The sequence below is a fragment of the Sus scrofa genome, chromosome 7 (genome assembly GCF_054392235.1).
Source record: "Sus scrofa isolate SSC_HxYL_T2T_F1_AM1 chromosome 7, Sscrofa_HxYL_maternal_Yorkshire_Landrace_v2.0, whole genome shotgun sequence".
Lineage (NCBI taxonomy): Eukaryota > Metazoa > Chordata > Mammalia > Artiodactyla > Suidae > Sus > Sus scrofa.
This window is the reverse complement of record NC_139389.1, coordinates 88,574,516-88,590,875: the sequence shown is the minus strand read 5'-3', so window position 1 is coordinate 88,590,875 and position 16,360 is coordinate 88,574,516. Positions and strand designations below refer to the sequence as shown.

Sequence of the window (16,360 nt, the reverse complement as noted above, 5' to 3'; positions counted from 1 at the left end):
AGAGAATTAAGGAAAATGTGAACACTTCAGGAAACTCATTATGAGTATTTCAAATACTATGAAAAATGCCAAGAAGACCAACAAAAACAGACAAAAGCAAGTTTCCAAGTATGTCAGTCAAAAATACAAATAGAGGACTTTAATAAAGTTTAAAACTATATGGCATAGAATCACAGTATGTCATTAATTATCTCATAATGAAACAATTTGAGGATAAGAAGCTGAATAGTACTATAAAACTAAAAAAGTGTATTTAAAAGCAGTAAATTAATATAATAAAATAATTTTAAGAATAAAAGCAAAAAATGTATAATGGCTTCTAAAGTTTTATTGACTATAACTCACATACTATAAAAATGAACCATTTGATACAATTGCACTGATTGAATTATTACATTCACATAGCTGTTAACCATCACCACAATCTTATTTAAATCATTTTCACAACTACAGAGAGAAAATCTGTGCTCATTTGCACTCAATTCCCAGCTGAATGGATGATTAATATACTGTTTTTATATACTCATGTTTCCTAGGTGTTTCATATAGTGAAATTATAAAGCATATCGTCTTTTGTTTCAGGCTTCTTTTTACTTAGCATAATTTTTAATTCCATTTATATTTTAGGATAAGCATGTATAATTTTAGAAAACATGGGATTCATCAAGATTAAAATTATGTTTATTCTATTAAAACCTATAATGTAAAAGGAAGAAAATATTTACTTGAATCAATATGTTTACATTAAGTAATATAGGTATTGTATATACATGAGCAAAAGCAGAAATATTTATATCCAACAATATACTAAAACAAGTCCCGGCTCATTCTTATCCTAATAGAGACTTACATGGAGAAGTCTCAGGATTATAATATTAGATTTACACAAATGACTCCGATGCAACACATGCCTCTCAGTGTGTATTCTGTGCCCAGCCAGGAGCTTATACCCACATTCTCTCACCTAATACTCACCTTATATCCTTGGGGTGGTTCTATCTCTAAGACTTGGGAAGATTTAATTGGTTATATGTATCTTGATTGTGCATTTACTAAAGGATGTGTGGAGAATAAATGATTACAAAGTTCCACCCTAGCTCTAATATATTATTACCTTCAAATTCCTCCAAGGTGCACCATAACTTGAGTAAAGACAATTAAAATGAAATGTGCAATCGATTATTCAGAGGAAAAAAAATTTCTTCACTAATAAGATTTTCGTCTAAGTTATATGATAGTTTATTACATTTGTATTGCCTTTGTACCCTCATAGTACAAGAATAGGTGAATTAAGTGCAGAACCAAATAAATATTTTGATAAAGCTTGCACAGAAAGGAAGGAGAAGAAAAAGAGAAACAAATGCTGGTAAAATCAACAACATAAATGAATACCAGATTTCCCTCTGAAATAAATTAGAAGGCCAAAATAAATCTTTCTCAATCAAGTTATGCTTAACTGAATTAATTTCATGTGCAGGTTTTCCTATTGTTTGTTGTATCCCAGGGCATAAAATTCCATCTAACAAAGGCATTGGTTCCGAAATTATAGCTGGCGTATTCATTGTCTAACAATTACCAAGCCTTGACATTTCTCCAAAGTGCATTTAATTACTGCAATTACTGTCACAAAGGTGTCACTATCAATAATCCTGCCCACTCACGTGATAACCATGTAATACCGCCCTTCATAGAGGCGTGGTGCAGCCTGTGCTCTGTGTGCCCCTCCAGGTCCACAGTCCACTGTTTAGCACCCACTCTGTACACTCCTGGATGGTGATCTACATTATTTTCATTTTTATTTCCCCTAATTGTTAGGCCATGATCATTTCTTAACAACATCTGAGATAAGAGAGCAACTCAGGAAATTAAGGTTGGATAATAGTGATATGATATTTTGAAGGAGACTGAGTAGAATTGAAAACAACTGAATTACAGGTCACTGGAGAAAAGAAAACAGACACTTCCTAAGCATTTTAAAACTTAATTCAGTCCCTTTTCCTGACATGAGGAATCTTAAAAAAGGACAGACTAAACTTTGCAGAACAGATGCTGACTCACAGACATTGAAAAATTTATGGTCTCTGGAGGAGACAGTTTGGGGGGTGAGGGGATGTGCTTGGGTTGTGGGATGGAAATCCTGTGAAATTGGACTGTGATGATCATTATACAACTATAGATGTGATAAATTCATTTGACTAATAAAAAAATAAAAAATAAGAAAAGCCTTGATTCAGTCACTTCTCCAAATATACCACTCTATTCACTGCTATTAATTCTTTTCTTCCTATAAGCCCTCATCCATTTTCTAAGACTGGTCCTTTTTTGTTTATTGACCAGTAGTACTCTCTCTATATTTTAAGTAGTTTAAAGATAGGGACAACTAAGCTTGAAACTGTATCTTGAAAGTAACACTTGGAATTAGTTCATCATTTCAAAAAATTCTTACAGCATCCTCGATATATCATGTGCTAAACTAAATATTTTCTTACATGTTTGATTGCTTTTTTTTGTTCATAAATTAATCTCTCTAGGTGATAAACTCTCTAGATACGGGGCATTGATTCATTCTGCATAAAGAAAAAAGTGCAGTTAATTAATAGAAAGATTCCATCATACTTGCTGAATAATATCTGCTGTGATCCATATGAATGGAACAGATGAATTTAATCAATATGTAGTAACTTGCCCATAAATATACATTCCTTTAATTCTGGAGGTAAAATGGTCTATTGCTATAAACCCAGATGCTGGTCAGACTGATGGGGACTGAATACCTGTTTTGATTCTTATTAGTTATGTAATCATGCGTTAGTCATTTAATACACCTATGCCAGAGTTTCCTTATATGTAAAACTAGTATAATTATAATACTTCATGAGACTGTTATGAACACTAAGTATGTTAAAGTATGTGAAATACTTAGAAGAAGGCTTTACTCATAGTAATCACATAATTGTTACCACTTATTTTTCACCACTCTAGATCCTATGGATGATGTCCAAAAGCTGAGTAAAGAGGACATAGTGTAATACATTACAACTAAAGCAAAATCTATACCTTCGGATTGAATCATTTAACTATTTACTTCCAAGCTATTGCATACCTCCAGTCATACACAACACACAAATACTTAACTCTGAACAATGATTTGAGAAATCAGGTTCAAAAAGATCCGTGATTTAAGATTATATGCTCTCATATCACTAACTACGTTGAATGAAATAGAAACCAGAAAATGTCAGTACTAATCCTGCCTTTTTTAAAAAGATCTCTTTGTATGTAAAGAACTTCTGGAACCTTTCTGAGTTGAGTAAATGGATCTGAAAAATGGATCTGTAGTGACCGAGTTTATTTTAGTAGGATTTTCTGTAGGATGGGAACTTCAGTTTGTCTTCTTGGTGACATTCTCCTTGATCTATGGTGCTACTGTGTTGGGAAACGTTCTCATCATGGTCACGGTGACATTCAGTTCCACCCTTCATTCTCCCATGTACTTCCTCCTCGGAAACCTCTCCTTCCTGGACATGTGTCTCTCCACAGTCACCACACCCAAGATGATCAGAGATTTGCTCACTGAACACAAGGTCATCTCCATGTGGGGCTGCATGGCTCAGATGTTCTTTATGCACTGCTTTGGAGGTGCTGAGATGACTCTTTTGATAGTCATGGCTTTTGACAGATATGTAGCCATATGTAAACCCTTGCACTACAGGACAATCATGAGCCACAAGTTGCTGAAAGGGTTTGTTATACTTTCATGGACAATTGGTTTTATACACACCATGAGTCAGATGGTATTAACAGTGAACTTGCCTTTCTGTGGCCCCCACATCATAGACAATATATTTTGTGACCTTCCCCTTGTGATTAAGCTTGCCTGTATGGACACCTACACCCTGGAATTATTTATCATTGCTGACAGTGGACTGCTCTCATTTACCTGTTTCCTCCTGCTGCTTGTCTCCTATACTGTCATCCTGGTCACTGTGCAACAAAGATCATCTGGAGGGCTCTCCAAGGCTCTGTCCACGTTGTCTGCCCACATCACTGTGGTCACTCTGTTCTTTGGGCCATGTATCTTTATCTATGCCTGGCCATTCAGTAGTTTTGCGGGCAATAAAATCCTTGCTGTATTTTACACTGTTATCACACCCTTACTGAATCCTATTATTTACACTTTGAGAAATGAGAAAATGCAAGAGGCCATGAGAAAATTATGGTTCCAAAATGCTAGCTCCACACAGAATTTCTAGATTTTAGCACTGTATTACTAACACAACTTTCAAATATTTTGCTAATACAATTTGAACAGACTGTATGTAATATAGTTCCACTCTCTTATGTCATAGTCATAACTGGTATAGAAAAAAATTAATAATAAATATTTTAAATTCTCAGCTAATGCTTTTATAATGATAATTAGTGATCTACAGCAAAATAAACATACAAAAGCACTGAATACCATGCAGAATCAATATATATTCACTATTGAATAAATAAATATAAAATATGTGGTAAATTCTATTAGAGATGATGTTAATAGATATGGATTGCTAATGAATTGTAAACTTATCATTAAATGAGGCAAACAACAAATAATGATTGAAAGGATATAAACAACAACGGAAAATGATCTTATCTCTTGAAACAATGAGACAAAAAATGAGTCAATTTCATAATATTGTGAATGTAAGTTAGCTAAAGTGAATATAAGATACCAAAAGGAAAAAAAAAATGGAAGGACAATTTTTATAACACTACAAAGAGCAGCCTTGAAACTAAATGATCCAAGAAACAACATAAGTATTCACAGTTGACTTTCAAACTTCAATAAATAAATGTGAACTACACTTTTTGAATTTATGTACTATATCATGTATTTTTTTTTCCAAGTGCTTTACATAAAACTACAGATCATTTTGTCTTTGGTAGGCTTGTGATCTTTTGTTACTATTCTAAGCAAAGTCTAATTGGCTTGTGAGTGTTGAAAAAGGGGTAGTTCATGCTAAATTGGGAATCTCATTATCATTGAATAAAATTTCCCAATTCAAGAGACAAACATTTCTTGCTTGTTCTAGGCAACAGTGTTGAAATTGATCCTAGACCACCACAAATTCTTTTTCCTCCATTGAAGACATTCTCCATAATCATCCAGAGTGATGTCATTATACTTTAATTCTCATTTTCTTCCTTCACTAAGACTATTTTGTGCCATTAAGACTTAAGTTCATGGAGTTCCTTTGTTGTGCAGTGGGTTAAGGATCTAGTGTTGTCACTGCAGTGGCTTGGGTTGCTGCTGTGGTACATGCTTGATCCCTGGCCCAGGAACTTATACATGCCATGGATGTGGCCAAAAAAAAAAAAAAAAAAATTAAAAAGACGTAGGTTCATATCAACTGGACTTCGAAACTCTACGTAATATGTCCTGCCTCAAGAATTTTGTTCCAACCTACTCCTTTTCATAATGTTTAGCATCACATTCACTTTCTTTCAAGTTCTCCAAAGCATCAGGCATCTTCTTAACTTAGAACTATTTCCAGGCTTTTCCCTTCACAAGGAATATTCTTCTATCACCTTTTTACCCCAGTAACTCTTCTTTCAGTAAAAAGGATCCAGATAAAACATTACATTTTAGAATACCTTTCCTAAATTTACTTGGCTGGTTAAAATGTCTTTATTTTTTTTATTTATTTTTTATTTTCCCACTGTACAGCAAGGGGGTCAGGTTATCCTTACATGTATACATTGCAGTTACAGTTTTTTCCCCCACCCTTTCTTCTGTTGCAACATGAGTATCTAGACATAGTTCTCAATGCTATTCAGCAGGATCTCCTTGTAAATCTATTCTAAGTTGTGTCTGATAAGCCCAAGCTCCTGATCCCTCCCACTCCCTCCCCCTCCCATCAGGCAACCACAAGTCTCTTCTCCAAGTCCATGATTTTCTTTTCTGAGGAGATGTTCATTTGTGCTGGATATTAGATTCCAGTCATAAGTGATATCATATGGTATTTGTCTTTGTCTTTCTGGCTCATTTCACTCAGGATGAGATTATTTTTCTCATTTATAGCATGCTGCAATTTCAGTTCTTCATGTAAATTATGGTAATAACTACTTGTGTAATTATAAGCTAATGTCATCCTTGTTTTTAGGCCATAAGTTCACTAGTATCTAGTGTATATACTGGAACACATAAACTCATACATACTTACTGAATGAATAAAGAAAGGATGAAATAACTATGTTTTAGCAGAATATTATTCAATTTGACTTACAGCTAAAGAATAATGCACCTCTACTGCAAGGCATTATCTTTTAATAAGACTAGAATTCACAAGGGTATATGGTGCTCATACACTTTAGAAAACAAATTAGAAGAACTAGGGCTCTCGAATTAAGTAAAAAGAAAATTAAATGCATAAAAATATTAAGGCAAATGTAAGAGAAGAAACAAAGCATGTTCAGAGTATTTATAATAAGACATCATATATTTAACTCTATTTCTATTTAGTAAACAAACAAAAAAAATTCAGCCTTATATTACAGCATACCTATATTAAAGGAATCCTAACCATTTATGTGGCAAAAATATATCCAGTGGTGGATGGGATTATATGCCAGTTGATACAATATTATGTGAGATTTTTGTGTCTGTCAGTATAGCACACTCAAGATTGAGTTACACAATATATAAAATTGCTAAAATCATTTAAAATAACTTTTAGATCAATTATAGATGTTACAGTGAAAAATCATAACTGCGGCTAAGTTTGAACCTTAAACTCCAGGAAAATAAACCAGTATTAAAACATTGCCCATTCTGAGAACATCTATAGAGTATCATTATCTAGGGAGCCTACAAGTAGAACTTGGAATTTGGGAGATTCTAGACTTTGAGCGTGAACAAGGATGGAGATTGACTGGAGGCTATGCTAAAGCCTCGATTTCTGAAAAACAATAGAAAATTAGAAGAAAGCCCACCAAGCAGAAGTAAGAGCAAGCAAGCAAGCAAACAAAAATGTCTCTCAAACCTGATTCTTGGTGGAGATGAAAACAAATGCTTCCTAAAAAATATTTTTGTCTTGTCATTAATGATCTTTGTATGTTCCAACAAATCAAAGCAAGAATTTTCTTTTAACTTACTACTTAAACATGTAGGCGCATATATTTGGCAAAAGTAATACAGATATTCACTATAAAAAATGTTCCTTGAAAATAGCATTCACTGAAGTCTCACAGAAAGGTTTTAAAAATATAAACTCACAAGACAAACAAAAACTCCAGCATAAATGAGAGTCAGAAGGAAGTGAAAAGGCAATGAACAGAATGAGAGATAATATTTATAAATCACAAATCTTATTACTGACTTGTATCCACAACACATAAAGAACTTTCACAATTCTAAAAAAAGGACAAATAATTAAAAATAGGCAGACTCTAAATTGCCAAGTTTCCAAAGAATATATACAAATGGATAATAAGTACAGTAAGAGATGCTCAACAGCATTAGTCACTAAGAAATATAAATCCAATTCTCCATAGGTAACCACTTCACATCTACTAAGATAGCTATTATCTGAAAGAAGACAATAACAAGAGTTGATGGGGATCTAGAACAACTGGAACCCTCACATAAACTGGTACAAATATTTTGGAGGGATTTTTGACGGTTCCTCAAAATAGTAAACACAGAGTTACCATGTGACTTAGCCATTTCATCTCAGACACAATGCAATATAAAACACATGTCCTCATAAAAAAACTGTACGTGAATGACTATAGTATCTTTCTCATAATACTCAAAAGGTTAAAACAACCCAAATGTTCATCAACTGATGAATTATAAACAAATACACTATATCCATACAATGGAATATTATTTGGCAAATAAAGAGGAATCAGGTACTTACAAGGCTACAACACACATGAATCTTGAAAACTTTTAGCTAAGTTAAAGAAATGGGTCACTAAATACTGCACATTGTATGAGTCCATTTGTATGAAATGTCCTGAATAGGCACATCTTTACAGGTAGAAAGTAGATTAATGGTTTCCTAGGTCCATGGGGTGGGAGGGGAATGAGGATGTCATTTTTAAAGGCTGGCTTCTCTTTGTTTAATGTTTTCAAGATTCATCCACATTGCAACTTGTATCAATACTTGATGCTAGGAGTGACGTGACATCAGCAACATGGGAGAGGAGGATTCCCTGGACTTTCCTTCCTCCACAAACACAACAATTCAGCAAAAATTCATGGACAAATTTTCTTCATGAGAAATCAGAAAATAATGGAACTTCTCCTGCATCCCAGGAGAATGAAAAATCAGACTCACCAAGGCAGGTAAGGAGATGAGGTCTTGCTGGTCTTGGAGCTCGGGCAGATCTGTCACAGTCTAGCTGCTTGGAGCAGGAAAACAGGCAGTAGCTTGAGCCAACATATGCCACTGATCCTCCATAACTCAGTGAAGAGTGAGTGGATAAAAAAATTCCAACTCTCAGCTTCACCCTGTAAAGGAAAAGAGTCAATTTATGCATCTAGTACCCCAATTTCCAAGAGGCTTCCCAAAGAACTAGCACTCATCTCACCAGTGCTGGAGTTCTGACAGCTCTGGCACAGTCTAGATGTTGGAGGGAAATGGAGATGGCAGCTTGGACCCACAGATACCATAGCTCCACCTCCACACCCCATCATGACCTCAGCACAGCATGTAAAAGTGAAAACCATTGCCCAGAGGCTGTCTGCTTCCCCCTGGGGAGGAAAAACATTGATAAAGGACCTTGAAACTCAGGTCAGACTTATTACTGAGGACCTTTTCCAGTACAAGCCCAATCTGTGGAGACTGGAAGGCTGCATTGTCTAATGGGTAGAAATGAACACAGAGTATCAAGGAAACAGAGAACTAGCCAAAGATGTTTTAAACAGAGGAACCAGAGAAATTTCTAGAAATGGACCCTAATGAAACAGTCATATGATTTCTTTGACAGAGAATTAAAAATAGCTATCATAAAGATGTCCACCAAGGTCAAGAGAACAGTGCATGATGAAGGAAACCTCAACACTCCCTTCAATAATAGTCCCATGGTTCCTGCCAGAACATGCAAGTGAAATCTTACAATTATGTTAGTATAAAATCTCTTTCCTTCCTGATCAGCCCCCAAGTGTCCTAGGGGTTATTCTGGGGCTCTACTCTAATTATCTTCTGGAGGGGAAGTTAGGCCAGGCCTAAAATGTTATGTACTGCCTTGCAGAAGAGAAGTCTCTGAAGCTCCTAGAGTAGGAGAAAGTTCGAGCTCTTACTAAGGTGAAGAAGTCTGAAGAACCAAAGTCTGCAGAGATAATTATCCAGATATACCTATATCATATTTCAGGGTTTTAGATTTTCCCTGTCAGTGCCCTGACCTTAGCTTAATACACATGCTTTGACTGAGTGTTTGCATCTCTCTGGAGCTGTGTAACTCTGCTCGATCTTCAGTCTCCTACTTGTCTACTTACCACAGGAGACAAGAGACTCTTCATCAACTACCAAAGAGTTCATAAATCCTTAAACTTAACTTTTAACTGTTTGTTAGTCACTTTCCACTGTTACTTCAAGGCACCACTACAACTTATGATAAACAAACAACTCTACTCATTGTAGGAATTTGTCTCCCCTTATCTTTCAAATGACTGAATCATTCACCTGCAGTAGCATTCCTTTCCAGAAGGGTGTATTCCTACATCACCACCTGTGAAATCTTCAGCAAATCAGACACACACACTATGCCAGAGCTCATCTGTGTCCTGTCTACCACATGCAACAGAGTCCTATTTACCCATAAAGGTGGTGAGTGAGCCAGCTACAAATTCCCATTAACCATATGATTCTCAGACCACTCCCAGTACCAATTATGTTAGTTTAGGTCAACTGAGAAGTAGGCATTAAGATGGGGTTAGAGGACATTTACTCAGTGGATTCTACCCAGCAATCAAATTTTTAAAAATAAATTTGTACATGAAACAAATGGCATATATCTCTCAAGGACAGTGGTTCTAGGGGGAAGATAATCAAAAGAGTACATATTATAATATTTTATTTAAATGAAATTCAGCAATAGATAAAACTGATATTTTGTGAAAGAAATGAGAATAGTCCTTATTTTTGCTGGTGAATGTTTACTGCAAAGGAGCCCAAGGGAAAATTTTGGTGTAAGAGAAATATTTTGCAATTTGACAAGGGTGATGGTTTCACAGATGCACGTACAAGGAAAACAAAATTTTCAGTCTGTATGTTTTAAGACTTGTCCATCCTAACATCTGTAAATTATGCCTCATATAGTTAATAGAATTAAAAAGATGAATTAAAAATGAATGGCAAAAACATCAGAGTTGTTTGAAGTTATTTGGGATGGTATCCTTTCAGCAGTACTGGCAATAAAATAAAACTTTTGGGTGCACTGTGTTAATAATGTTAATAATAACAGAGCAATATCTTGCTTTGTTTTCTTACAGGAAACCTCCTTTTTCCTCTTCCCTTGGGGAGACAGCTAAGTTCTTATAGCCAATGTCTAATTACATTCTTCAAGGTAAAAGTAGGCCTTAGGGAGAGGAATTCTAAGTTGGCTGGCCTTAACGGATACCTTATTATTTCTTTGTTTTTTATATTCTAGCTTTTTGGCATGTTTGTGTGCTATATTTGTCTCTAATTGTTTCTCATGCAGTAAATTTAACTAGCAATGCATTTTAATTAATAGAATTTTCAAATTTTCTATTTTCCTTTCAGCAAAATAGGTGTGATTCACTAGTAAATTATTTATCACCTAATTCTTTCTTTTTCCCTGGCACTAAGACCTCTATAAATGACTATATTTTATAAATTAAAATGTAGTTTAGAACATTTGACTTAGTCTATATTTGCATAATATATATATTACATATATATGCATATATATATGTGTAAAATTCTCAGTTCAAACTGAGGAACATTAGTCATCAAAGGTATAGATCATTTCGTAGGATGTGATAGGGCTTCAGTTTTCTTATTTGACAAGGTAATTTGTCAAGCTTTTGAGGAAAACAGATTCTTAGATCAAAATTTTATTAGAAGTAAATATGAATGGATAGTAAGAAGAATCCCAGAGGTTCGATTTATCTTAAAATATTCAAATTATTAATTGATAACATAGTTGGCAATCAAGGTACAATGCGGAATGGTGGCAGTTAGAGTTCTTTCTTTCATACTAAATTATCTCCTATGATGAGCTGATTTTTTCCTTAATACTAAGGTGACTTTTAGAAATTTGAATGTCAGTTTTGAATTATAATTTCAGAATACTGAGCTGACTTCTCTTTACCTGGAAATGATTTTAAAAATTGACTTATCCATAGGATTAAACATTTATCTAATATAGATAAATAAAGAATGAAAGACTGTATACATATATACACAAATAATGAAATTACATCATGTTTGTAATCATATTCAATATGATAGCCTCTATCTAAACAAGACTACTTATATTGTTGCCCTATATATATATATATAGTTACTTCATGTATCTAGAATTAAAGTCATTAGAAAGAGATCACTGCCTGACATGATCTCCGACATCAGTGTAATGCTACCGCAGAGGGATATTTTCTTCAAAATTTTCAGCTTGAGGAGTTCCCGTCGTGGCGCAGTGGTTAACGAATCTGACTAGGAACCATGAGGTTGCAGGTTCCGTCCCTGCCCTTGCTTAGTGGGTTAACTATCCGGCGTTGCGGTGAGCTGTGGTGTAGGTTGCAGAGGCGGCTCAGATCCCGCGTTGCTGTGGCTCTGGCATAGGCTGGTGGCTACAGCTCTGATTAGACCCCTAGCCTGGGAACCTCCACATGCTGCGGGGGCGGCCCAAGAAATAGCAAAAAGACCAAAAAAAAAAAAAAAAAAAAAAAAAAAAAAAAAAAAAATTTCGGCTTGAACTAAACAAGAACAAATAGAAAATTATAGGGTAATGAAGTATTATTAAATTCTAAATAACGTATGAAAATATAGGAACTAAAATAGAAAAAAAGAGAAAGAAACTTCTGGAATGCTAGAAAGCAATGAGCTAGGCTGAATTATGAAGAACCCGGCTGTTGCAGAAGCTTTTAAAAGGCTGGGTAGTACAGGAGAAACAAGTTTCAGAGAACAGCCTCACAGTTACCCATTACTTTGCTTGTTGCCTCCAAGTCAGCCAGTATAAACTTGCCAGTGAAACACCAAACTTATAAATTACCACCTCTGTCTCTTCCTGAAATCTTTTTAGGTTTCTTCTATGTTTCATGTTCTAAACTGCTGATTATCTTCTGATCTCATATCAGCAACTTATGATTAAATAAGATTTTTAAGTCATAGATTGTTGTACACTATCAAAAATTCTATGACTTGCCTAAAATATTAAATTATCTTTGCACTTTTTTAACCTGAATATAAACAAGTGTTTGCAATTATATCTTATAAAAATGAAGATAAAAATTATTTTTAAAAATAGAAATACTTATCTTAAAACACAAGATAAAATAGCTCATCTTAGTAAAACCAAAAACACGAAAACGATAAAGAAGAAAATAAATACCATTCCAGAGAAAGGGATTTTTTTCCCCCCAGATTTGGAGAGGTGTAATCTACACAGTTCCCACTGATTAACAATACTCATGTGTTGCTCCAGTAACTAATTAACCATTGTTGAATAAATGGAAGTGGAGAAAAACTAAAAAATTTCCTAAGGCAAGAAAAGATAACCCAAAGATTTCACATCTGGGAAAATAGCCACTTAGAATTGAAAAATACACATATTTTTTCCTAATGAAATAACTCATTAAGAATTCTTTCTTAGGAAGCTCTTAGAAGAAATTAAGGAGAGGTGGATCAAGATGGCAGAGGAGTAAGACTTCGAGCTCAGCTTCTCCCACAAACACATCCAAAAAACACATCTACATGTAAAACGACTCATACAGAACATCTACTCAATGCTGACAGAAGAACTTAAACCTTCAAAAAGGGCAAGAAACCCTTGACATAACTGGGTAGAACAAAAGAAAAAGAGAGAGAAAGGCAATCAGGATGGGACTAGCATTCCTGAGGGAGCTCTGAAGATGAAAAGGAACCCACATTCTGGGAAGCCACCCAACCTACCAGGAGATCATCCCGGAAAGAGGGATCTCAAAGTCGTGGAGAAAAGCGCAGCAGCTGGACTGAGGTCAAAGCAGAGTGAGGGCCGCACAGATCATCTGCAGCACCGCCCGGACACCACAGCCTGAGACGCTTGGGCAGGGGCTGGGCGCTAAGACTTAGGCTCCAGAGGTCAGTCCCAGGGACAGGACTGGGGCTGGCTGTGTGAGAACAGCCTAAGGGGCTAAGGAGCAGTGCGCCATGGCAGGAGCAGTGTGCTACCGGCTGGGGAGTGGAATGCCATGGCAGAGGAAACCTGGGAGAAGGTCTGGGGCTACAGGAGAAGTGAAGCGCCATTGTTGGGGAGGGCGAAAGGGAGAGGAGTGGGCCGCATGCGCACTAGGGCTCTCAGAGGGCGGAGCATCTCTGGCTCAGGCTATGAGTGGCCAGAAGCCACGTGTTCTGGCTATGGGAGACCAGGTGTTTCTGATGGAGACTACAGGTGGCTGGGAACCTCTTGTGTGGGCTAAGGGCAGCATGGGGCTAAGTGCGATGTGGTGCCTCTTGCGTGATCTACAGGCAGCAGGAACAGACCATGGTAGTGGTCTTGGAGGCCAGAGGGAGTCATGGCCTGCCACCACTGGGGGCCTGTGAGTGGGCTCTGCCTACAGCCCCAGTCACCTCAGGGGTGGGGGAAAAAAAACAAAAAGAGGGCACTACAACCAGGCACTACACGTTATTGCTCTCACCCTCCTGGGAACACACCTGCCCTGCAGCTGCCACTGCTGAACGCTCTGGGCAGAGCCCTTTCCCAAGACCCTACAACTAGGGGAAGCTGATGCAGCACCCCCTGTGTGGGCTGAGATGGGGTGCTTAATGCATGGTCTTCAGGTGGGCAGGGGCAAAACACAGCAGTTATCTCTGGCTCCAGACATGGGCATGGCCTGCCACCACTAGGGGTCTGTGAACAGGAACCACTTGCGGCCCCAGTCATCTCAAGGGTACAACAGAGGAGGGCATTGTGACCAAACACCACCTGCTGTTGCTCTCCAATCCCTGGGAGCACACCTGCCCTGTTGCTGCCACTGCTGAATGCTCTGGGCAGTGCCCACACCCTTGATCTCTGTCACTTATCAGGGTCCCGCAAATAGGAACAGCCTGTGCTGCACCTGCTGTGTGGGCTAGGTGAGACGGAATGCTTCTTGCAAGGTCTACAGGTAGTGGGGGCAAACCACTGTACTCATCACTGACTCCAGAGGTGGGCGTGGACCGCTACCACTAGGGGTCCCTGAACAGGCACCATTTTCAGCTCCAGTCACCTCAGAGGAGGGCATTGCAATCGAACACTACATGTTGTTGCTCTCATTCCCCTGGGAACTCACACAGCCTGCTGCTGCCACTGCCACATGCTCTAGGCACCTTGTAAATCTGCCGAGGCTCATTACTAACTCCCAGGGCCCTGCAACTAGGAGGAGCCTGCACCACCTTCCTGCAGGTCCTTGCTGCTTGTTAAGAGCCCCAAAACAAGGCACTGACTACTAGCCCTACCCACTGCCTCCTCCCTGGAAACACATTCAGCACCCTGGGGATAAGAGCCTGCTCACACCAAAGAAAGAGACAGCAAATATTCAAACTCCCACATCAGAAATAAATAGTAAGCCCCCACAAAATACAAAGGGGAGCTCTTTCATAGAAGTAGCCTTCCAAGACTATAGTTTGGCTTCCCTAAACTCACAGAAAAAGAAAGCCATAAACAAAATGAAGACGCTCAGGAACCATTCCCAGTGAAAAGAACAGAATTTGCATGAAGCAGCAAACGATGAAACAGACCTCTGCAGTCTGACAGATACTGAGTTCAAAAGGGAGGTAGTGAAAATACTGAAGGAATTAAGGCTGAATATCAAGGAATTAATAGCAGATATGACCAGTAATGCAGATTCCTTTAGAAAGGAACTAGTAAATATAAGGAGGAACATAGAAAAATTATAAAATTCACTTGCAGAAATGCAAATTGAGCTAAAGGAACTAAATAGCAGAATGAATAATGCAGAGGAATTAGTGACTTGGAAGACAGAATAATGGACATCACCCAATCAGAACAGCAGACAGAAAACCAAATGAATAAACATGAGAGCAATATAAGAGATATATGGGATAATATAAAGTGGGCCAATCTACACATAATAGGAATTTCAGAAAGAGAAGAAAAAAAAGGAGGGGATTGAAAATATATTTGAAGAATATAAAACTGTCACTCTATGCAGATGACATGATACTATATATAGAAAACCCGAAGGACTCAACCCAAAAACTATTTGTACTGATCAACAAATTCAGCAAATTATCAGGATATCAGATTAACATTCAGAAATCAGTTACAGGTGTTGCTGGGAAAACTAGACAGCTCCATGTAAATCAATGAAACTGGGACACACCCTCACACCATGCACAAAAATAAACTCGAAATGGCTTACAGACTTAAATGTAAGGCAAGACACCATTGCCTCCAAGAAGAGAACATAGGCAAAACATTCCGATATCAACCTTATGAATGTTTTCTCAGGTCAGTCTCCCAAAGAACAGAAATAAAAGCAAAAATAAACCAATGGGAACTAATCAAACTGACAAGCTTTTGCACAGCAAAGGAAACCATTAAAAAAACCAAAAAGACAACTTACAGAATGGGAGAAAATAGCTTCAAACGATGCGACTGACAAGTGCTTAATCACTAGAATATACAAACAACTTATATAACTCAACAGCAAAAAAGCCAACAACCCAATGGAAAAATGGATAAAAGACCTGAATAGACATTCCTCCAAAGAAGATATACTGATGGCCAACAAGCACATGAAAAAAATGCTCAACATCCCTGATTAGTAGAGAAATGGAAATCAAAACTACCATGAGATACCACCTCACACCAGTCAGAATGGCCATCATTAACAAGTCCACAGATAACAAATACTGGAGAGGATGTGGATAAAAGGAAACCTCCTGCACTGCTGGTGGGAATGTAATCTGGTACAACCACTATGGAGAACAGTATGAAGGTACCTTAGAAAATTATACATAGAACTACCATATGACCCAGCAATCCTACTCTTGGGCATATATCCAGACAAAACTTTACTTAAAAAGACACATGCACCTGCACATTCATTACAGCACTGTTCATTTATTTATTTATTTTCCACTGTACAGCATGGGGACCAAGTTACACACACATGTATACATACTTTTTCCTCCCATTG

General features: G+C 37.2%; 1 protein-coding gene and 1 long non-coding RNA gene across 2 annotated transcripts in view; one reads left to right on the top strand and one right to left on the bottom strand.

The window, feature by feature from the left end:
* The window catches only part of LOC146401740 (uncharacterized), a 269,339-nt gene extending 255,823 nt beyond the window's left edge, over window positions 1-13,516 (bottom strand). The window contains exons 1-2 of the long non-coding RNA XR_014809254.1: window positions 13,131-13,516; window positions 8,331-8,503 (exon numbers count right to left, since the gene is read on the bottom strand). This is a non-coding gene — a long non-coding RNA (uncharacterized LOC146401740). The remainder of the gene's footprint in view (window positions 1-8,330; window positions 8,504-13,130) is intronic.
* On the top strand, window positions 3,315-5,346 carry LOC146401741 (olfactory receptor 4L1-like). Its single transcript, XM_084970437.1, has one exon. The coding sequence runs from the start codon at window positions 3,315-3,317 to the stop codon at window positions 4,251-4,253; it is 939 nt and encodes a 312-aa protein (XP_084826563.1). The 3' UTR covers window positions 4,254-5,346.
* Window positions 13,517-16,360: the final 2,844 nt, after the last annotated feature.

Bases quoted from the DNA above. Each gene is read 5' to 3' on its own strand.
- LOC146401741 (XM_084970437.1), top strand. From the start codon at position 3,315: ATGGATCTGAAAAATGGATCTGTAGTGACCGAGTTTATTTTAGTAGGA.